This window comes from Vulpes lagopus, chromosome 13, assembly GCF_018345385.1.
Source record: "Vulpes lagopus strain Blue_001 chromosome 13, ASM1834538v1, whole genome shotgun sequence".
In the NCBI taxonomy this organism is placed as follows: domain Eukaryota; kingdom Metazoa; phylum Chordata; class Mammalia; order Carnivora; family Canidae; genus Vulpes; species Vulpes lagopus.
This window is the reverse complement of record NC_054836.1, coordinates 17694739-17719133: the sequence shown is the minus strand read 5'-3', so window position 1 is coordinate 17719133 and position 24395 is coordinate 17694739. Positions and strand designations below refer to the sequence as shown.

The window sequence follows — 24395 nt, the reverse complement described above, 5'->3', positions numbered from 1 at the left end:
AATTTAAAATTTTCCTTATCAGAGCTCAAAGCATGGATTGTTTTCTCAAGTCAATATTTTCTTGGATATATATCTACCAATACAAAGGCCATAAGGTGATTGCAAGTATCCTCAGCAGTTGAAAACAGAAAGTATCTGATTTAAATAAGCCACAGTCATTTCTGGATAACTGATTTCATTCTCTTTTAGTTGTAGGTAAACCAATAGGCTAAACAATAAACAAAGGTTTCACTATTTGTCCTGCTCTCTTCTAAGAACTAAGTTAAAAGGTTATTATAATATAAACATCATATATATACTGTTTTAAAGAATAAGGAAGGAGAGATAGAAGTAGAGTGAACTGCTAAAACCATTTAAAATCAGACTCAACAGTGACAGTGGCAATTTAAATCTCAGAAAATAGCAATGTGATTAAGATTTTCACTCTATCTTATTTTTATTCGTAGTAATTGCTGTTTGCAATGTTGGTATTTTAGACTTTGTATTTTAAAATCTACCAGTAACAACAACCAAAAAATTCAGAAGAGGGTGAAAATCTTAAAGAGAAACATAGCAACTAAGCAAAGCATTTCTTTCTGCATAAATATTATCAATGTCAAGTTTCCACCTTAGAAACTGATTACAAATCAATTCAATCAGGTTGTTGATAACTTTAAAAAAACAGATTGCGCAGGTTTTTCATAGATTCAGACTGAACAATATTACCACAAAAAATTTCTGATACATAAAATTTGTATCTCTTAACCAATTTGAAAATATGTTCTAAAATATATCCTATAAGTTGCCTTAATTCTGACTGCTCAGTAATTAAAAATAAAAAGGGGGATGCATTTAATAATGTGATGATAGTCCAATACCACAAGTAGCTAAAGGTAGGCTCTGCTGAGGCATTTTTATTATATAATAAGAAAGAGAAAACACTGCTGACAATCTCAGTAGGATTTAGAATAGAAAAAGGGTAGAAATGCAAGCAGGATTTCTTGATGGAAAAATATAATTAAAAAACAAAACACCCCCTGCCCCCAGCAAAACAATTACCTCAGGTGATGCGAATCCTAAATATTCCCAATCCCATGTTCCACCAGCAAAGCTACAAAGAAATTAGACATACCATTTGATTTATTATCAGCATTACAAAGTACAATCAGACCCTCACCCATTGAACATTACTTTTAATTCCTTTGCTTAGACCTTGCTTAACCGAAGTAGATTAACTACTGAATACAATGAAAATGATACTTCAATCCTTTCAACTTCTAAATTGCTTTATGTTCATGTAAAATAGTGGAAAAATATAAATCATCACTATAACAGTATTTGATGATTCCTACTTTTATAAGTGTTTATGTAATAAAAAATAGGGTCAAAGAAATTCTAATGGCTATAATTATTATGAATAAGAAAATATGCTTCAATTTATAATGGTAGTAACAGTATAAGTATCTGAAATAAACAACCAAAGCTCAACTGTTCTTTAATGGATGAATATGAATCACTTAAATAACTTTATTAATATCACATTTCTAATTTCTTCATAACCTCTTACATAAAAATATAAATAAGACCCTAACAAGTTGGCAAGGCTTCCAAATTCAACATTCTAAGATATTTAGGACTATCATATCACTACATATTTGAAGTGATGCATTAGAATACTCTGAATTATGAGTTCACTGAAGTGTGAACTTTACCTGGCTTAATTTAGTCCAAGAAACTACACAATGACAAACAAAAAATAAGAGAAATAGAAATAGTACCAGGGGAAAAAAATCACCAAAAATAAATTAACATGATTTTATTAGCTCTCTTTTAGGTATAAATAACTTCCAGGAATATGAGCACCAGTTAGAGAGAAAATAAACCTGGTGGCATTTGTTTGGCTGGAGCTGGATGATTTCCACAGCATACATCCTTTTTACCTGCGCCTTGGAGCTTCTGGTGAGTCTGCAGGGGCAACTCCCCGAGCCACAGAAGCCAGGAATTCTTGTCTCTTCTGCTGTACGAGGCATGCTGCCTTGATGATCTTGTGGCGGGGTGTACGAAGGTAAGGCCTATTGACTTTTTGGGCAAGGTCTTCAGTGACCATTTCTAGGTCTGTCTATGGTAATAAGAGAGAGAGAAAAAAAGGATTATAGGCTGAATAAGTTAGTCAATAGCAAATTAATTATCTATTTGGTTTCTCAGTTAAATCTAACTCTTTTGAATTCCGAAATTAACCCAAATTATAAAATAACTTATTTAACATATACTTCTATTTTGTGCATTTCAGGAAAATAGTACTCATCTGAAAGTCATTTATAACAATGTAGTCGGTACAAAGACATAGTGAGTATGCTAGATCTCTATAGGGAATTTATAATTTGTCTATGTGAAAAAAACTGAGTAGATTTCAAGGCACTGTACATGCAAATACATGACGTAGTGAAAACTACATGGAAGTGGTGAAGGAATCTGAGGCAAGGCAAGATCTCTGTGATCTAGGCTTAGGTCTGAAAGGTTTCATGGAAAAAATTAATACTGAGCACCTTTTAAAGAAATGTGGGATATAGATTACTAGAGGGCAGTTCAAAGGAGTGGCATGAAAATTGTGGCAAGAGAAGAAAGTTTGGTGTATTAAAAAATAAAAAAGAATGTATAATGAAGTTGGTTAGCTATAGTGATCAGTTGGCTTTGGTGTTCTGTTTTTTTAAATATTCTAACTTTTTCACTTGTACTTTTAAAATAAACTGGAACACAGTAACTTTCCCATCTAGTATGTAATGTGTTTTGTTTCATCTTTGAAGATAAAGTTTCTAGTTACATAATCAGAAATAGGCTAGATTTCAACATCAGCCAGTTTAGGATAAATAAATAAATGTGGTAGGAAATGTTTGCATAGCTCAGAACTCACTCAGATTTACTGTGAATTTAATTATAAAAAAATTTCAGTTTATTAGTAGTAACTTTTCCTTTCTTTAAAAATCACTGTAAACATGAAAATAAAATTTTCTACTAGTCACACCCAAATAAGATAAAACATAGTTAAAGTGGTTGAAAAAGGACAAAATCTGTTTTTTTATAATAATTGCATTTAAATTTAATTTTAAAAAGATATCTTACTTGCATGAGTTCAAAAATTTCTTTCTTTGTGCTTTTAGGTTCTAAGAAAAATCCATATGGATAAGAACACTTGAGAATGCGTCGAGTTTTTAAGAGCACATGAACTGCATCTTCAATGAAAGTAGTATCTGGACAGCCTCCTTCAGCTATAAAGTAAATCAGGCAGAGTGAAAAAAAAAAACTTCTGCAAATATGCTGTCATAAATTAATTAAACAACTGAGTTTTCTCAAACAAACAAAAAAGGCTCTCTATTTAGAAACTGCTTGAAGTAACTGTATGGTAATACTTATTTGAACTAGACCAAAAACCTACACAAAACACTCATGTGTGGCCCGTAGGCATCTATAAATAAAGTATACACTGCAGTTGCCCAAGGGCACTGATGGCAATCATGAAGGAATGCATACACTGATTCTGCATTCTGTTCTCAACTTGTTTGTTAAACAAATCTAGCTTTAGATCATCTCTTCTTTATTATGTTTTTCAGGTATCTCTAGTGAAACTTTGTTGACTAAAAATTAAAACAAATGGGGGTGCCTGACTGGCTCAGTCAGAAAAGTATATGACTCTTGATCTTAAGGTCATAACTTTGAGCCCCATGCTGGGTATAAAGATTACAAAAAATAATAAACTTAAAAAAAAGAATTAAAATAAACACCCTGCTTAGCTGTCTGCTAAAAAACAAAACAAAACAAAAACACCTAATTATGATTATTGTTCTGTAAAAACAACATTTTAGAAAAAAGATACAACATTCTGGGGAACTGGATAACTAATGCTAGTAAATATAACAGGGAGAGAAAGAAAGGGAAGAAGACTGAGAAAAGGGGAGAAGAAACTACCTTAATATCTGAGACTTCCTTCTCCAAGTATCATTATAACATTCTAACTTTCTTCTTAACTACAAAAAAGGGAAACTAAGGAGTAGAATCTAGATTCATAAGTACTTTTGAAAATAAGATTATTCTCCAGGCTTGTGGAAAGAAATTACATGTGTATGTACACACACAAATGTATAGACCACCCCAAAATATCTACCCTAGCAGAGGGATCTGAGCTAAGTAGATGTAAAAAAAGAAAAAGAAAACAAAACAAACAGCACCCCCCCCATACATGTATGAGAAGTATGTGAAATTTTGTTTCTTCCTTTCTAATCCTTACAACATTTAATTCTTTTTCATCTCATTATGCTGTCTTGAACCTCCAAGAAAAGAAGCAGTAATTCACATTTACAGATATTTATTGAATGTTTATTATGTGTCAGGTACAGTTCTAAGCATTAGGGACAGCTCAGTGATGTAAGACAAAAATCCCTGTTGAAGAACTGTAGAACTTGTGAGGGTTTTTTCCTTTTAATTTTTACTATGGACAGTATGTTAAGAGTTTGATAATGGTGATATAATTATATCATTCCTAAAGTCTAAATACTGAAAATGAACAAGGAGACAAAGCTGCTACTGATACTTTTTCTCCTAATTTGTTTAATTCATGCTTCTTATCTTTTTTTTTTTAAAGATTTTATTTATTTATTCATGAGAGACACAGAGAGAGGGGCAGAAACATAGGCAGAGGGAGAAGCAGGCTCTCTGTGGGGAGTCAGATACAGGACTTGATCCCAGGACTCCGGGATCATGATCTGAGCCAAAGACAGATGCTCAACCACTGAGCCACTCAGGCATCCCTCATGCTTACTATCTTAATTAGGGAATTACCCTCATAAAAAGGGTCTTACTTTTACAAACTGGAGGAAATACAATTGCATATTTTGCCTGAAAACCTTTCATATATAAGCTATGATTCTTTTAAAAATGTGACTTTTAAAAAACAAACATCATAGAACCCATACTCTGGTCACTATAAGATACTGTATTTTAATGATGCAACCAATACTCAATCCATTTTAGGAATGTTCTTTCTGAATTTCCACTTTAGGATACATAAGTTAGCCCTATCTCATGTCTTTGCTTTTGGACTCTGATGTCTATTATTTACCAGTTAGATGATTTCTCCCAAGACTGTATTTGACTTTCATTCCACTAGGCACTCTGCTAAATTTTCTCAAGAATCTTTGGGAATTTAGTCACACTACAATTGGGTGGCATGTGAATCTTGCTCTTTTGACGGGATCAAGAATGCCTTTTAGGGTCCATCCACTGTTTCTGACATTGTAGAGCATCAGCAATGGCACACAGTAAGCAAAACCATGATAGGTGTTTATCTGCTAAAAGTACAGGCTGCATTAAGAGGAGCATATGAAGTAAGCTGGGTAGAAAATCTAATTACAGAGGCCTCAAATGCTAAGCTGCACTCTGGGCTTCAGAGAACTCCAAGCAGTACCAGAATGAGCTGGTGGAGATAATGTGCTCCTCGAAGGGTTTTAACCTCCTACCAATGAAGTGACTTAAGCATGTAAGGCTATTTTATGTTAATTATCACACATACCACTTATAACTTACTTTCTTTGAGAGCTCTACTCAATTGCTCCATCTTTTCTTTGGCTGTTTTAAGAAGGCGTTGTTCTAACTAAAGGAATAGAAATAAGTAATTTATATAATTTTATTTATTCAAAACAGTATACTTCAGAGCATTTGAAATGATTTGGGACATACCTGATAGCTATGCTCATGGTTTTTAAATCTTGTGTAATAGTGCATAAATCTGTCAAGTTCCTGAAATCGTTTGTGTTTTTTCTCAGCCTAGGAAACAAAAGTCCATAAATGACTTTTATAAATAAAATACTAGCTATTACAATTAGGGACATTTTGTCATTTAAAATTTTTATTAGTAATAGGAAGCTGTGTATACAATTTGGTTATTTTGAGAAAAAAAAAAAAACAATAGTACATTTTTAAGGCTACCACAACAAAGTCTTGGATTTGTATTCTTTGTGATAAACCACTGAATCTATGATCCCAGAGTGTAAGGCAAAGATGCCTCTCAAGACCTACATTTATCAGATCTTTGATATTTTATTATATTGCTTATTACTATGGACTGAATTATATCTCCCCAAAATTCATGTTGAAGCCTTAACCCCCAATGTGAATGACTGGCTTTGAAAACAGAGCCTGTGAGGTGAGAAAGGTTAAATAAAGTCATTAGGGTGGGGCCCTAATCCGGTAGAATTATTGCTCTTATAAAAAAAGGAAGAGATACCAGAGCTCTCTCTCTTCTATGTGAGGATGGAGCAAAAAAGACAGCCAGCCCTCTGTAAGCCAGGAAGAGTCATCACCAGAAACTGAATTGGCAGTAATCTTGGTCTTGGACTTCCTAGGCTCCAGAACTGTGAGACATACCTTTCTGTTGTTTAAGCTACTCAGTATTTTGTTATGGCAGCCAAACAGACTAAGAGACTTATTAAATGCTATAACCTAACACCATATTGTTATTATGTTAAAATTGTTTTAAAGTCATTACAGAGACAGGGATATGTAAGACTTTTCTTATCTTTAACAAAATAAAAAAGAGAAAAATTAAAAAAAAAAGCTCTCAAGTTGATAGGCCTATTTTATTTAAAGGCTGCTCTAAAGTGTATTCAATCTGGGGAGAAGGAAAAAAATAAAGTGTATTCAATTTAATGCCTCATTACAACAAAGATAAGGGAAAGAAGAAATGTAAAATACTCCAAAGGGTATTAAGTGGCTTAGCCAGAGGCCTTGATTTCAACAGTTCTCTTTACCTCCACAGTCATTTCCTTCGACTGCTCCTCCACATGCTGAATGACTTCATAGCGAGTACATCTGTAATAACCTCCTGTGGAAGAACTATGCTTTTTCCATTCTTCTAGGCAAATCCAGCAAAAGTCATACTTGCACTTCAAAAGAAAACATATGTGCAAACATCGCCTTGTGTCAACATGCAAATTACTTTCTGATTTATAGTCAACTACTTTGTAGAGATCAAGCAATTCTGCCTGTGTGACCAGGAACAAATCTTAAAAACATGCTGCCTTTTTTAATGTTTCCTCTGGAGAAGACCTTATCTGAGCTATGGAAAGATGTGGGGGTAGTTTACAATGACTGCTTATAAGGATATATTAAAATGTAAGTCATAATATTATGAATATAAAGGAATCTTTAAAAACATCAATAAGATATTTTTTCCCCAATAATTAAGGCAGATACTGACAACGTTTCGTTTTTCAAGTGCATGGTAATTTCAACTGTGGTGTATAAGGCTTTATTAGTCTTCAGCAGTTTTTCTAATGACTTTGACAAACTGGTTTTGAAACTAGGAATAATTTAAAAGGTTTCTAAGTAGAAAGACTGACATAAAACCTGTTTCTTATTTTTAAGGAAACTGCACTTTGCTCCAAGCAGATAATGCCAAAAATATGAGCATTATGGTATGAAAATACATCCTTTTTTTAATGCTTATGGATTTTGGGTCAGAGGGATCTTCCCATTTGAAGTCTGTTTTCTTGTACTTTTATGTTTGTTTTTTAAATATTTATATGTTTGAGCTGTTCAGAATTTATCTGGATATATAATACACAGTATGAATTCAACTTTATTTTTTTCCACACAGCTGCCCAGTTGTCTCAATCCTATTTATTGAACAGTCCATGTTTCTCCATTCCTGGAGACCCTCCTTTATCATACACTACATTCCCAATTATTTCAGCTAATATTTTGGGCTTTCTATTATGTTTCATTAATCTCTAAATTCATGTGCTAGCACCATGGTGTTTTAATTACTGAGCCTTTACAATAGATTTACTATTTGATAAGGCTAGTTATTTTTCAGAGTTTTCCTAGCTATTGCTTTGTTTTTCCATGTGAACTTTTGAATTGACTTATCTAGATGCAGAAACAAAACCTGCTGGTATTTTTGTTGGAACCTTTCTATCCAAAGACTTTATCTTTCTTTGTCATCTTTTGTGTTCTACAGATAGGAGTCTTAAATTTTCTTCATATAAGTTTTGTAGATTTCTTTAGTTTCTTTCCAGATAAATGAGATCTTCTCTTTCAGTACATATTCTGTCTGTATGTTTTTGGTACAAATGAAGGGTATTGCTTTCTGCATATTAACTTTGTACTCTGTTAATTAACTGAATTTTGTTGTTAGTTTTTAAATCCATTTAAAATACCAGTTTTCTAGGTATATAATCATGCTATCTGCAAAAAAAAAATAAAAAAATAAAAAAATTAGCACTTCATTTCTAATTTTTACATCTTTAATTTCTTCCTATTGTCTAAATATGTTGACTGGTATCTCCAGTCCATTGTTAATAATACTTGTGATGGAGCGTATCCTTATCTTGTTTTTTTTTTTTTTTTTTAGATTTTTATTTATTTATTTGAAAGAGAGTGCATGAGCAGGGGGAGAAGGAGTGGGAGAGGGAGAAGCAAATTCCCCCACTGAGCAGGGGCTTGATCCTAGGACCCTGGGTTATGACCGGAGCCAAGGCAGACACTTAACCGACTGAGCCACCCAGGCACCCCCTTATCTTGTTGTTCTTGATTTTAGTGAGAGCACCTCTAGTTTTCTCACTAAATATGCTAACTTTTGAACTGAACTAGATTTATTTTTATCATTCTAAGGAAGAGTCCATCTATTACTATTTCTTTGAGTGTCTGAATAAAGAATAGTTGTTAATTTTTTTGTCAACTGCCTTTTTAGCAACTATAGAACATACATATGATTCTTCTCTTTGGATCTACTAATAAGATGAGGTACAGCAATAGCTTTTTAAAAACTGAACCGTTCTTGTATTCCTGAAATAAACACATGCCAATTACTTGAAATTAACATTTTTTTAAAAAATTGAGATATAACTGACAATCAGTCTTTTAATGTGTTCTGCTGGATTATATTTGCTAAGATCTGTGGGTTTTTTCCTCCCCCTTATATCTTATTTAGGACTTATGCATTGCTGTTCTTATGAAGATTGATCGATAATTTTCTCTTAATTTTTATAATCTTGTCAAGGGACCATGCACCCTGAGCCAAAGGCAGACGCTCAACCACTGAGCTCCCTAAACGTTTCTTTTAAATGCAAGAGACGCTTCAGCAAAATCTGTTTAAGACAATTATCTTAAATCATCAGCCTGATGAATTCATGAAAATATTTACTCACTCAATACATATTTATCAACTGCTTACTACTGGCAGGTGCTTTGAAGGAAATAAAGGTAATTGGATAATTGGACCTTGCTTCTTTATTAGTAGCCCAAAAGCTGATTTTTATGGTCAACTTGTATTTCTTTACACATCTATCTGGTCTATATTAGAGTTTCCAAGAAAAACCTAATAATTAATGTTGGGGATAAGACCACAAATGAAGTATTTTTGGCATGATCAGCTGAACTAATAAGTACCTCTGATATTTTGCTCAGAACACTGTACTACATTTTTCTTCTTACCTCTTAGGAAATCATTATTATTGCTTCACTAAGCTAATCCATTCATGTTAACTTTATAATAATAGGCTTATAAAAATGATCTGGTAAGTGCTTTCTTTTACGTAATAATGATAATGATCTTAGTTTTAACATTACAAATCAAGTAATACTTAGAAGATATTGATATGTTATTGGAATTGTAACTATTTGGTTTTCTTTCACATTGCAAATTAAAAGTTGCATTGTTCTCTCAATTTTAAGTAATTATTTTTTATATACATGGAACTTCCAGTGAAAAAGAAAAAACTGGAATATCATTACAATTTTAAAACAAAAATGTTCATGAATGTAGGCATGTATTAATAAGATACTTATTAACCTAATTCCAGAATATTTGTTTTAAAGATAGCAGTTTCCTTCTATGCAACTAAGTCAGGAGGATAGCCTTCCAAAAGTAATTATTTATATTAATTATGTTTCGGTCAAGATCTTTGTTGGCATTTTCAATACAGTAATGAATGAATTACTTATTTAACTGATGATTTTATTAGGAGACCTAAAGTCTGTCCACTGCTTTGGGCACTTTTATTATATAGCCACATATACATAGACAACAAGATTTAGATATGGATTTAGGGGAGTTGCCTGGGGCCTGACTTGGGTCTTGAATCTAAGCTGTGTGCTTGAAAGCCAGCCTTGTAAGATATCTCCTTTAAATAGCACTTTACCATTTCATATTTTATTTATATATAGACAAAACTCTCTTAGGATCCTCGCTGGGCAGGGGTGGGGAGGGAGGTGTTTCTTAGCAGGTAAGATTTTAGGATCTTCACTAGGAGAGATTAGCAGGGAATGTTTCAGGCATTTCTCACCTTCAGGCAAAATACCACTGAATCCTGAATCTATTTTTAACATTCATTAGGAGTGTAAAATGTAGTAGTATGAAATAATACTTACATTATTCAACAAAGAATATAGAATGTAATCTCCTGGAATCCATCTGAAACCCAGTAACAGTTTTATGGTTGTTTCTTCTTTTGACTAACAGTCCTATTAAGATTCTAACTGCAAAGCATGCAAAATCCTCTTTAACTTCTTACCTTAGCACACTGCATGTGATTGCATCCCTCATTCTTCTGTATCGGAGACTTACAGTTAGCACAAGGCTTAGAGTTAGTTAACAACCAAAGACAATTGGCAGCATCCTCATAAGCTTCACTAACTCCTACAACTTTGGGATATTAAGCACAAACACAAAACACATGATTTAGTGTATAACTTCAGAGGGAAACCCCCCTCCCAAGTTTTCTTTGTAGATTGTCTCTCAATTTTAAACCATATATTTACTTCACTATTTTTAAACTGCTTCATTCTGAATAGCATGATTATAGGATAAGGGGCTGTATTCCAAAAGTTCTATTTAGGAAATTTAATTTAAAAGATATTTTTCTCTAAAGTTGTATCCAAATAAACTGGGGAAGAAAAGAACTAACGTTTACAAAAAACAATATATTATTGTCTGTTTAACATAACTATTGGATCAAAGAAAATTATAGAAAGAATCGTAATTTCAGACAATACTTTCTTAAATGGGTCAATTGCAAACATAATGACCAGATACTCTCCACCATAGTAAAAAACCACAAAAATCCTATTGAAATATCAGTATCGTTTTTACCCATGATTATTGCAAACATAATGTCCAGATATTCTCCATCATAGTAAAAAACACAAAAATCATATTGAAATATCAGTATTGTTTTTACCCATGATTATTTCAGATAAACTAAAAATGAATCCAATGTGATACATCTAAAACTAAACTTACCATTTTCTCTAAACCTGCCCCTTTATTCCCTGTCCTAGTAAATGATATATATGATTATCTACTCAGAATCAACCTAGGAAAAGCACGATCTTGGATACCCTCATTTTACCCTCACCTGCTGCATTCCACGGTTTCTACCTCTTTCTCTTATCTGTGTCCCTTCCATTTCCACTTCTTATTACTTTAGCTAGGGTCCTCTACACCTCCTGCCTAAACAATTAAAAAGCCAACCTATCTCCCTAGTTCCTTCTGCCCTCAACTTCCACTATACTGCCTACACAGTGATTTTTTAAAAATACATATCTCCTTGAAATCTTTTAGATGCTCCCCACTGACTGCAAGATAAAATTGAATTCTTTAAGCAAAAAATACCAAGTCCTTCATGATTTGGCCACTCCCTACCTGGCAAGATTTTCCCACCCTCTTTCCCCATGCCAATCTTATACTCTTCATCTTTTTTTTTTATACTCTTCATCTTAAACTCAATTTATACTACTTTGATTCGAGATCTGCAGTCTTAAGGAATGCCATGGTTTCAAAAGATTCTAAATCTTACATTTTATATTCTATAACCAACACCCTTCTCAGCACCCCAAGTGGAAAGAGTCAGGGACTAGAGATAGCTCCAGAGGCACAATTAAAAAACTTTTCCCCTCCTTGTCAGTAATCAAATTTGTTTTGTTTTCTAGCTCTAAGTGCACAGGGAAAGCTCTATCTTTTCTTTCCTGAAAGAGATGTCCAAAAATTACTTTGAAATCATTGAAAGTGGCCCATCCAATCAAGGCTCTGATTACATGGGAGTAAGGAGTTAGTGCTACGATTAAAAGCAGGTGAGAAACAGACTCTTTGAGTTTTGAAGTTTAAAAGGAAAAGTGACCCAACCCTGGAGAGGTAAGGGAGACAAAGGTTTGAGCTGACTGAACCCTGGGAAGTAGCTCAGTATATGAACTGGAAGAGTTAGCTGAGGGTTACGAGCAGCCCTTTGATGGAGCCTACCAGTGCTGGTGTGGGTGTCTTATCACAAGGAACTCCAAGGTGCCTACCTACTTAAGTTTGGTCAACAACAGAACAGCAGCTACTGATGGACTGTGAAGCAACTGTTTTCAATTCCACATAGCAAAAAGAAACAACAGCAACAATGAAGTGATTAGACCCACTTCAGTTCTAAACCCACTTGGTAGAAGATGGTTTGATTACAGAGAATTCTCAGTTTATTTGGTGGAGAAAAAGAGTTTTAGGAGGAACTTACTATACTATGGCTAATCAGGTCAAGCTGTGGAAGTAATGCCATTTACAGAGAGTATCACTTTAAAAGCTAATCACTAAGTACAATGTCTAATTTTTTTTTATAGTAGTAGCCTTTCTCCTCCATTCAGTATCAACATTATTTTTAGCTCAGAGGCTCTAACATATTCTTATGACCTTTATTGTCCATTGTTGTAATAAATAAAGCACAAAGCCATTAAAACAAAGCAGCTTGTGTGACTCCCAACTTTTTTTTTCTCCCACCCTCAGAGAGAATGCTAGTTCGTAACTGCATTCTAGAGGGCTGTATAAAATTAAATCGTGCTCAGGAAAAAACGGAGTATTATTATTTTTGACTATTATTAAAACGAAAACTTGTACTGGGAAAATGCCTTTACTTCTAGTTCTCTGAATATGCTCATTTCACACATCTGCCCTTTGTATATACTTTGCTTCATACCTCCGACACCTTACCTCCCCCTTCAGTCTACCTGGTGAGTTTTCTTTACCCCTTCCGAGTTCCAGACTCTTCCCTTGACTTCAGTTACATGTGTCTTTTGTATCTTGATCCTTCTTTAATAATCTAGTGTGCTTAAGTCTCTTCGTAAGAAATATTAGCTTCATTTAATCAAGTATTAGTATGGAACAATCTAAGATCTACTAATAGAATCAACACTGTATGCAAGTGAAAACAAAGTTGATTTTAAAGACTGACTTCTTAAAAAGACTATTTGAATTCCATTAAATAACCATTTATTACATACTATGGAAAAAATGGTCTGAAAATTTTTATAAATTAGCCATTTCACAGAAAATATCATTCCCTCTTCTTGCTCTTATTAGACATAACAGAAGCAGTTTCAGTGCTGAAAAATAGTATTTGAATTCTTTTTTTTGCAATTTTTTTTAAAGATTATTTATTTATTTATTCATAGAGACACACAGAGAGAGAGAGAGAGGCAGAGACACAGGCAGAGGGAGAAGCAGGCACCATGCAGAGAGCCTGATGTGGGACTCGATCCAGGGTCTCCAGGATCATGCCCTAGGCTGTAGGCGGTGCTAAACCGCTGCGCCACCGGAGCTGCCCTATTTGAATTCTTATATGGAACTCTTTGAACCAATCTTAGTGTATTTTCTAATACTTTTATTCATTAATTAGATTTTATCACTTCTTTTGAGTCTCATAATTCAAAGACTTTGGAAAACTAGACATAAGGGAGAAAATGATCTCATGAATTGACAAGTTCAGTTGAATGCTTATGGCAAAGATATGTGACCATAAGCCAAATTAAAATGTAAGCCTTAAGCAAAATCCAATAGTCTGGCCATGTTTAAAGGTGCTGCAAGATAACAGTATTAATCTTTTATGGAATTCACACATATACACAGACCCATACCTATCAGGAGAATAGGGAAAATTGAGGGGGTCTCAAGGGAGCAATGGCAAGCTATCTCTGGCATTCTTTTTGTGTGTGTGGTTTTTTTTTTTTTTTAAGATTTTATTTATTTATTCATAGAGACACAGAGAGAGAGAGAGGCAGAGACACAGGCAGAGGGAGAAGCAGGCACCATGCAGAGAGCCTGATGTGGGACTCGATCCAGGGTCTCCAGGATCACACCCTGGGCTGCAGGCGGTGCTAAACCGCTGCGCCACTGGGGCTGCCCAGATAATGTCACTTTCTTATTTTAAAAATACATCATATGGTTTTATTCTGTTAATAAGATATCTTCAGACAATTTGGCAAAAATTCTCACAATCTGCAACACACCTATTTTTCCAGCCTCATCTCTTGCAAATTCTCCATGGACCTTAAGCAAAATCCAATAGTCTGGCCATGTTTAAAGGTGCTGCAAGATAACAGTATTAATCTTTTATGGAATTCACACATATACACAGACCCATACCTATCAGGAGAATAGGGAAAATTGAGGGGGTCTCAAGGGAGCAATGGCAAGCTATCTCTGGCATTCTTTTTGTGTGTGTGGTTTTTTTTTTTTTTTTTTTTTTTTTAAGATTTTATTTATTTATTCATAGAGACACAGAGAGAGAGAGAGGCAGAGACACAGGCAGAGGGAGAAGCAGGCACCATGCAGAGAGCCTGATGTGGGACTCGATCCAGGGTCTCCAGGATCACACCCTGGGCTGCAGGCGGTGCTAAACCGCTGCGCCACTGGGGCTGCCCAGATAATGTCACTTTCTTATTTTAAAAATACATCATATGGTTTTATTCTGTTAATAAGATATCTTCAGACAATTTGGCAAAAATTCTCACAATCTGCAACACACCTATTTTTCCAGCCTCATCTCTAATGTAAATCAGCACTCAAGATTTGTTATGTAGCAAGCAACAAGTTTTTCCTGTTTCCTCAGCATCTCTTCTGAGCTGCAGATAAGTACTTTTAAAATCCCACTGCATATCTCCACATATTTCCTGCAAGTACCCCAAAGTTCACAATGTCCACAACAAAACTTATTCTTTTCCCCTGAAAGTTACTCTCATATCTGAATTTCCTAAGTTGACCAATGGTCCATCCTCTGACTGAAACTAAAAATTCACCATGCCATTTTGATCTCTCCTTTAGTCTCACCTACCCAGGCACCAGTTATCTTCATAAAAATATCTTAGATAATGTTACTTTTTTTTTTTTAAGATTTTATTTATTTATTCATAGAGACACAGAGAGAGAGAGAGGCAGAGACACAGGCAGAGGGAGAAGCAGACTCCACGCAGAGAGCCTGATGCGGGGCTCGATCCAGGGTCTCCAGGATCACACCCTGGGCTGCAGGCGGTGCTAAACCGCTGCGCCACTGGGGCTGCCCAGATAATGTCACTTTCTTATTTTAAAAATACATCATATGGTTTATTCTGTTAATAAGATATCTTCAGACAATTTGGCAAAAATTCTCACAATCTGGCAACACACCTATTTTTCCAGCCTCATCTCTTGCAAATTCTCCCATGGACCTTAAGCAAAATCCAATAGTCTGGCCATGTTTAAAGGTGCTGCAAGATAACAGTATTAATCTTTTATGGAATTCACACATATACACAGACCCATACCTATCAGGAGAATAGGGAAAATTGAGGGGGTCTCAAGGGAGCAATGGCAAGCTATCTCTGGCATTCTTTTTGTGTGTGTGGTTTTTTTTTTTTTTTTTTAGATTTAATTTATTTATTCATGAGAGACACACACAGAGAGAGGCAGAAACACAGGCAAAGGGAGGAGAAGCAGGCTCCATGCAGGAGCCCAATGCATGACTTGATCCCAGAACTCCCGGATCACGTCCAGACCCGAAGGCAGTTGCTCAACTGCTGAGCCCCCCATGCGTCCCTATACCTCACATTCAAGAGACACAACGAACCTGGGGAACAAGAACAATCCATATGGGTGTTTTTTATTTGGGAAGTTCCTAGCACACAGCAGGCACTCAAAAAAATATTTGTTGACTGAATGATGAATGTACAGGGTAGAATATTTAATCAGATCTCCCTATAAAATATCCTAAGATTATCCATTTCCTTTTGCTCTTGGATAAGGGACATAAGCCTTTTTATCACATGAAAAGGATCCCCCTCATTATCAATTATTACCTGATATTCTAGTTAACATAGTAGTCTCTTCTCATGGATTTGAATAACCATGAGTCAGTGCACAAAATAAATCTCATGAACCTAAAATGCTAAGGACCAGTTCTTGGGCAATGGCATATTGCCCAACATAATACGAACCTGTCGGGTCTCAGGTGTGCCAGCCAGGCTCTTCAAGTATCACTTCAGCTCCTATCACGAACCTACCACGTTTCTTCCTCTACAGATAGGCTAAAAGCCAATTCCTATCTCAGTGCCTTCAGGATTCTATGACAACCCCCTGCCCAACCTGGTTTAGTTTGTTTTGATATATTTATTTTTACCCAACTATATTAGTTATCATATGATATCATATCAAGATAGTTACCCAACTATATTAGATATCATCTTTATCCAACTATATTAGTTATTATATTGTAATGATCTGACTGCTTCCCTTCCAGCCTATGTACTTTTTGAAGGCTGGCATCATCATGATGTACTTTGTTCATAAAAAGTGCAGATTCACTGAGTGAATTTTAATCCTGATTTGCAATACCTTAAACTAACTCCGTTATATAAAAAGTTAAAAAAACAAAATTAACTTTTATACTAATTTGAAAGAAAACAGTTGCCATAAAACACTTCAGGGGATGAAAAATAATTGCAAAGGAGATATATTTACTTATTAAATGCAGGAATTGCTAATAGGAAGGTTAATTCAAACCCACTGTTTCCAGGCACATGCCCTGTGCCTGATGTCATTCAATCCAATCTAAGTGTTAATTACTTCATCTGCAAAATGGGATTACTAACATCACTTCATAGCATTTCTGCAGGATTAATATGTATTTATAGAAATCTCAGTAAAAATAGTTATAGATATTTAGATTTACTTATATAAAAACATGGACCTTGTCTGTGATTCCCCATTGCAAAAACTTTGTGATGTCCTAAAGGGTGTTAGTTAGAGGTGTAATCCTACATAGGAGAGCTATAGCATTAACAAACTTGAAAACTTAATGGAGACTTTAAGTAATAGGACCACATTGTCTTTTGAATGCTATTAGAACATATACAGTATAGCTATCTAAGATTTCCCTTACGTTCTTCTGGTTTCATTTCAGTTATTTTTTGTAGCCAATTTTTCCATGTTTGGCAGTCACAAGGTTCATGTGCTTCACCAAGGCACTCCCTAAGGAGGAAAACATAGAAAAGGCAATTAAAAAAAATTCTTCATCAACGTCAAAGTAAAAGAATAGATGGAAAGTACTCTTTCAATTTTAAAGTTGAGAAAACCCTGTGCCTCTGCACAGGGACTAGTGAGAGAAGAACCATTTCAATAGAGGAATTCAAAATGTGATTCCAGAGCTTGATACCAACAGGTCCATTTATTTTTATTTATTTATTTATTTTTTCATTTTTTTTAAAAATCAGTACATTCATTCACACATTTTGAAACATTCAAAATAGATTACCCAATATTCTTAATTTAGTTTTCCATGTCTGTAAGATATTTTAGCGGTTAGGTTCCATCTTCACTAATATTTTAAATTCTTATACTCAAAAGTTTGTTCTCTGGGCAAGCAGTCTTGCCACCACTCAGGAGCTTGTTAAACATGCAGAAGAGCAGGCCCATGAGACCTATTAGAATCTACATTATATCAAAACTACCACATGACCCTTCTGCATCTGAAAGTTGGAAAAGTACTGCTTTACATCACATTCTTTTAAAAAATTTTTTTAAAAATTTATATTTAATTTAATTAACAAATAGTGTATCATTAGTTTCAGGGGTAGAATTTATTGATTCATCAGCTGCATAGAACATCCAGTGCTCAGGGATCCCTGGGTGGCGCAGCGGTTTGGCGCCTGCCTTTGGCCCAGGGCGCGATCCTGGAGACCCAGGATCGAATCCCATATCGGGCTCCCGGTGCATGGAGCCTGCTTCTCCCTCCACCTGTGTCTCTGCCTCTCTCTCTCTCTGTGACTATCATGAATAAATGGAGATTAAAAAAAAAAAAAAATCCAGTGCTCAATACTTCAAGCGCCCTCCTCAATGCCCATCATTCAATTACCCCATCCCCTATTCCCCTCCCCTCCAGCAACCCTCAGTTTGTTTCCTATAGTTAAAAGTCTCTTATGGTTTGCTTCCTTGTTTTTATCTCATTATATTTTTCCTTCCTTTACCCTATGTGCATCTTTTTGTTTCTTAAATTCCACACGAGTTAAATCATATGGTATTTGTGTTTCTCTGACTTATTTCCCGTAGCATTAAACCCTCTAGTCCCAGCCACATCATTGGAAATGGCAAGATTTCATTCTTTTTTGAAGGCTGAGAAATATTCCATTGTATAAATATATCAATCTTCTTTACCTATTCATCTGTCAATGGACATCTGGGTTCTTTCCATTGTTTGGCTATTGCGGACCTTGCTGCTGTAAACACTGGAGTGCAGGTGCCCTTTCGGATCACTGTTTGTATCCTTTGTATAAATACCTAGTAGTGCAACTGCTGAGTTGTCGGTAGTTCTCTTTTTAGCTTTTTGAGGAGCCTCTATACTGTTTTCCAGAGTGGCTGTACCAGTTTGCATTCCCACCAACAGTGTAAGCATCCTCACCAATATCTTGTTTCCTGAGTTGTTAATCTTAGCTATTCTTATTGGTGTAAGGTGGTATCTCGTTGTGGTTATGATTTGTATTTCCCAGATGCCAAGTGATATGGAGCATTTTTTTCATGTGTCTATCTGTACGTCTTCTTTGGAGAAATGTCTGTTCACGTCTCCTGTCCCTTTCTTAACTGAATTTTGTTTTTCTACATGTTGAGTTTGATAAATTTTTATAGATTTTGGATACTAGCCCTACCTTCTGTAGGTTGCTTTTTAGTTTTATTTCCTTTGCTGTGCAAAAGCTTTTCATCCTGATGAAGTCCCTATAGATTATTTTTTGCTTTTGCTACTTCTTGCTTCAGATATATCTAGCAAGAAGCTGCTGTGGCTGAGGTCAAAGAGGTTGCTGCCTGTGTTCTCCTCTAGGATTTTGATGGATTCCTATCTCACATTTAGGTCCATTTTGAATTTATTTTTGTACATGCTGTAAGAAAGTGGTCCAATTTCATTCTTCTGCATGTGGCTATCCAATCTTCCCAACATCCTTTGTTGGAGAGACTAAATTTTTCCATTGGATATTCTTTCCTGCGTTGTCAAAGATTAGTTGACTATAGAGTTGAGGGTCTATTTCTGGGTTCTCTACTTTGTTCCATTGATCTAAGTGTCTGTTTTTGTGCCAGTAACATACTGTCTTGATGACTACAGCTTTATAATATAGCTTGAAGTACGGAATCGTGGTACATCCTGCTTTGGTTTTCTTTTTCAACATTCCTTTGGCTATTCAGCATCTTTTCTAGTTCCATACAAATGTTAGGATTGTTTGTTCCAGCTCTGTGGAAAATGCTGGTGGTATTTTGACAGGGATTGCACTAAATATGTCGATCTCTTTGGCATAAGACATTTTACCAGTATTTGTTTTTCCAATTGAGCATGGAAATGTTTTTCCATCACTCTGTGTCTTCCTCACTTTCTTTCTTAAGTGTCCTATAGTTTTCAGAGTATAGACCTTTTACTTCTTTGGTTAAGTTTATTCCTAGGTATCTTATGGTTTTGGTGCAATTGTAAATGGGATTGATTCCTTGATTTCTTTTTTCTGTGGCTTCTATAGGAATGCAACAGGCTTCTGTGTGTTGATTTTATATCCTGCGACTGCTGAATTCCGGTTATCAGTTTTAGGAATTTTTCACTGGAATCTTTTGAGTTTTCTATATAGAGCATCATGTTGTTTATGAAGAGTGAGTTCGAGTTCTTTGCCAATTTGGATGCCGTTTATTTCTTTTTGTTGTCTGAATGCTGAGGCTAGGACTTCCAGTACTATGCTGAACAACAGTGGTGAAAGATGACAGCCCTGCTGTGTTCCTGATCTTCGGGGGAAAAAGCTCTGTTTCTCCTCTTTGAGAATATTTGTTGTGGATATTTCTTATATGGCTTTTATAATCTTGAGGTATGTTCCCTCTTTCTCTGTATGGTAGGTTTTTTTTTTTTTTTTTTTTTTTTAAACCAAGAAAGGATGCTTTGGGGATGCCTGGGTGGCTCAGCAGTTGAGCATCTCCCTTCGGCTCAGGGTGTGATCCCGGAGTTCCGGGTTCAAGTCCCACATTGGGATTCCTGCAGGGAGCCTGCTTCTCCCTCTGTCTGTGTCTCTGCCTTTCTATCTCTCATGAATAAATAAAATCTTAAAAAAAAGATGTTTTGTCAAATGCTTTTTCTGCATCTATTGAGAGGATCATATGGTTCTTATAATTTATTAATGTAGTATATCACACTGATTGATCTGTGGATGTTGAACCACCCCCTGTAGCCCAGGAATAAATTCCCCTTGGTTGTGGTGAATGATCCTTTTAATGTACTGTTGGATCCTATTAGCTAGTATTTTGGTGAGAATTTCTGCATTTATATTCATCAGGCATATTGGTCTTTAATTCTCCATTTTGTGAGGTCTTTGTCTGGCTTTGGGATCTAGGGAATTCTGGCTTCATAGAATGAGTTTGGAAGTATTCCTTCTATTTCTATTTTTTGGGACAGCTTCAGAAGAATAGGTTTGAATTCTTCTTTAAATGTTTGGTAGAATTCTGCTGGGAGGCCATCTGGCCCTGGACTCTTGTTTGTTGGGAGATTTTTCTTTTTATTATTTTATTCATTTATCTGACAGAGAGAGCCAAGGAGCACAAGCAGGGGAAAGCAGAGGGAAAGGGAGAAGTAGGCTCCCTGCTCGGCAGGGAGTCTGACATGGGGCTTAATCCTAGGACCCTGGGATCAGGACCTGAGCCCCAGGCAGATGCCTAACCTACTGAGCCACCCAGGTACCCCAGTTAGTAGATTTTTGATTACTGATCCAATTTCTTTGGTAGTTATGGGTCTGTTCAGGTTTTCCTTATCTTACTGTTTCAGTTATGGTCATTTATAGGTTTCTAGGAATCCATCCATTTCTTCCAATTTACCTAATTTGTTGGCATGTAACTGCTCATAATATTCTCTTATAATTGTTGGTATTTCTGCAGTGTTGGTCGTGATTTTTCCTCTTTCATTCATGATTTTATTTATTTGGGTCCTTTTTCTCTTTTCTTTTTTATAAGTCTGGCTAGGGGTTTATCTATCTTAATTCTTTCAAAGAACCAGCCCCTAGTTTCATTGATCTGTTCTACTGTTTTTTGATTGCTATATAATTGATTTCTCCTCTAATCTTTATTATTTCTCTTCTCCTGCTGGTTTAGGCTTTATTTGCTGTTCTTTTTCCAGCTCCTTTAGGTGTAAGGCTAGGTTGTGTATTTAAGACTTTTCTTGCTTCTTGAGGAAGGTCTATTTTGCTATATACGTCCCTCTTAGTATATAGTATTTGAACTGTAGTATTTTCACTTTCATTTGCTTCCATGTATCAAAATTTGTTAATTTTCTGGTTGACTCATTCATTTTTTAGTAGAATGTTTTTTAACTTCCACATATTTGTGGTCCTCCAAGTTTTTCCTTGTGGTTGACTTCAAGTTGCATAGCATTGTGGTCTGAAAATATGCATGGTATGATCTCAATCTTTTTGTAGTGGTTGAGACCTGAACTGTGACCCTGTATGTGATCTCTTTTGGAGAATGTTCCATGTGCACTTGAAAAGAATGTGCATTCTGCTGCTTTAGGGTGAAATGCTCTGGATATATCCATTAAGTTCATCTGGTTCAGTATGCCATCCAAAGCCCTTGTTTCCTTGTTGGCCTTCTGCTTAGATGATCGGCCCATTGCCGTGAGTGGGTGTTAAAGTTCCCTATTATTATTGTACTATTATCAATGAGTTTATTCGTTATTACACAACTTACATATTTGGCTGCTCTCAAGTTAGGGGCATTAATATTTACAACTGTTAGATCTTTTTGTTGGATAGACTCCTTCTTCATCTCTTATTACAGTTACAGTCTTTGGTTTAAAATCTAGTTTGTGTGATGGAACGATGGCTACTCTAGATTTCTTTTGATTTTATCACATTATTGTTACTTACAACTTGAAATCTCCAAGCAACAGGGTTATCTAATTTGCTTTTGAATTTGCTGAATCCCAATTTTCTGTTTCATTGGAATTTGGCAAATTTTGATTTAGATAATTGAAAACATCCATTTATCATTTATAGCTTGATTTTACAGTATTTCTACAGCTATGTAAAAATCAGATATTAGAAAGGGCTTAAGGCCTTTACAAATTATTTTAATTCAATATGATGGTATATTCTGTAGTACAAAGGAAATTTTACAGTAAATAACAGAATATCATTTTGGGGGGAGAAAAACCAAATCTGTAGGTGCCATCATCATCATCATCATCATGTGTTATTTATTTATTTTTAAAGATTTTATTTACTTACTCATGAGAGACACACAGAGAGGCAGAGACATAGGCAGAGGGAGAAGCAGGCTCTCTGTAGGGAGCCTGATGTGAGACTCGAATCTGGGACTCTCCTGGGACTCCAGGATCATGGCCTGAGCTGAAGGCAGATGCTCAACCACTGAGCCACCCAGGTGTCCTGTCATGTGTTATTTTAAGCAAAGATCTTATTTACAAAGATTAAGTCTGTTAAGACACACCTGCTGATGCAGGTAGTCTTACAAACTAAGAAGTAACATATTACTGTATTAGGAATGTAACAGGGTACCTTGGTTGCTCAGTTGGTTAAGCATCTGCCTTTGGCTCAGGTCATGACCTTGGGGCCCTGGGATCAAGCCCCGTGTTGGGCTCCCTGCTCAGTGGGGCGTCTGCTTCCCCCTCTCCCTCTTGTCCATCCCCGCATTTGTGCTCTCTCTCAAATAAATAAATAAAATCTTAAAAAAAAAAGGATCTAACAATTCTACTTCAAGCACATTAAAATAACTACTATTAAAAAATGGAAGATAACAAGTGTTGGAAAGGATGTGGAGAAACTGGAATCTTTACACAGTTGTCTGAGGAAACGAAAATGATGCAGTTGCTATGGAAAAGTTTGGTAGTTCTTCAGAATATAAGACAGAATTATTACCTGATCTATCAATTCCACTCCTAGGTATATACCTAAAAGAATTGAAAGAAATGACTAAAAACTTTTTCACCAGTGTTCACAACAGCATTATTCACAATAGCCAGAATATGGTTAACAACCCACGTGTCCATCAACAGAGAACAAATAAACAAAATGTGGTATATATATACACATAGTAGAATATTAGTAGGCCAAAAAAAAGGAATAAAATTCTGATATACACTACAACATGGATGAATTTTGAGACTTTATGCTAAGCGCAGTAAGTCAGACACAAAAGGAAAAATATCGTATGATTCCACTTACATTAAATATCCAGAACAGGGAATTCAGAGACAGAAAATAGAATGGTGGTTACCAGTGGCTATGGGGCAAGGGAGGATGGGGAATGGTTAGCGTTTCTGTTTAGTTAGTATGGGTAAAAGTTCTGTAAATGGATAAGAAATGGTTGTACAACATTAGGAATGTACTTAATACCACTGATATACACATACACACATATATAAATATAAATATATACATATATATTTTATATGTATATAAAATATATGCTTTAAAGAAAGAAAAAGCACGAATTATCTTGAAAGAGTAATTTGCTTTGCTTTAATTCCTGACATTGTTGAATCTGGCATTTAGAAAATCTTTTCCATATCTGTGGTTTTATAGTTTCTTAGTAACTTAGGGATAGCTTAATAGTCATTCAAAAAATACTGAGTTGATTAAAAATGTAAGTAAAAAAATTGAAGCAGATATATTACACTCACTTTTTAGTACATATTAAAATAAACTCTGCTTCCCAGAAATGTAAGGGATGTCTGTGATAATTGTTACTTTTAATTTGATACCTATACTAGCATACACTAGAGTAAAAAAGATACCACAGATCTAGGAATAGTGTTTCTATATAGTGCTTGAGAATACAGAATCTACATTTCTCATGACTTAATTAAAAAAAAAAAAAAACTTAGATGTAAAATAGAATTCTGTATCTGAAGTATCTAAAACAAATGAAGTCAATGAAATTAATTATTTCCATTAACTTTAAGAGTTTCCCCTCTGAAGATTATAAACAGCACATTGAATATTTTTTCCCTATTAGAATCAATACCAGTATGACTGGCTCTGGTGTCAGGACATTTTCTGACAGAACTGAGAAAATATTCATGGTGGGGCGGGGCAGGAGAGGAAAGCCTAATGTTTTCAAATGG

The 24395-nt window shown here is 35.2% G+C and overlaps 1 protein-coding gene across 3 annotated transcripts in view; it reads right to left on the bottom strand.

The window, feature by feature from the left end:
* The window catches only part of ANKIB1 (ankyrin repeat and IBR domain containing 1), a 141715-nt gene that overhangs the window by 8817 nt on the left and 108503 nt on the right, over positions 1–24395 (bottom strand). For all 3 annotated transcript variants that reach the window (XM_041728312.1, XM_041728310.1, XM_041728311.1), the window contains exons 10-17: positions 17193–17281; positions 10545–10675; positions 6780–6914; positions 5710–5796; positions 5557–5623; positions 3100–3245; positions 1920–2098; positions 1039–1090 (exon numbers count right to left, since the gene is read on the bottom strand). In XM_041728312.1, the coding sequence (XP_041584246.1) occupies positions 1039–1090; positions 1920–2098; positions 3100–3245; positions 5557–5623; positions 5710–5796; positions 6780–6914; positions 10545–10675; positions 17193–17281 (886 nt within the window). The remainder of the gene's footprint in view (positions 1–1038; positions 1091–1919; positions 2099–3099; positions 3246–5556; positions 5624–5709; positions 5797–6779; positions 6915–10544; positions 10676–17192; positions 17282–24395) is intronic.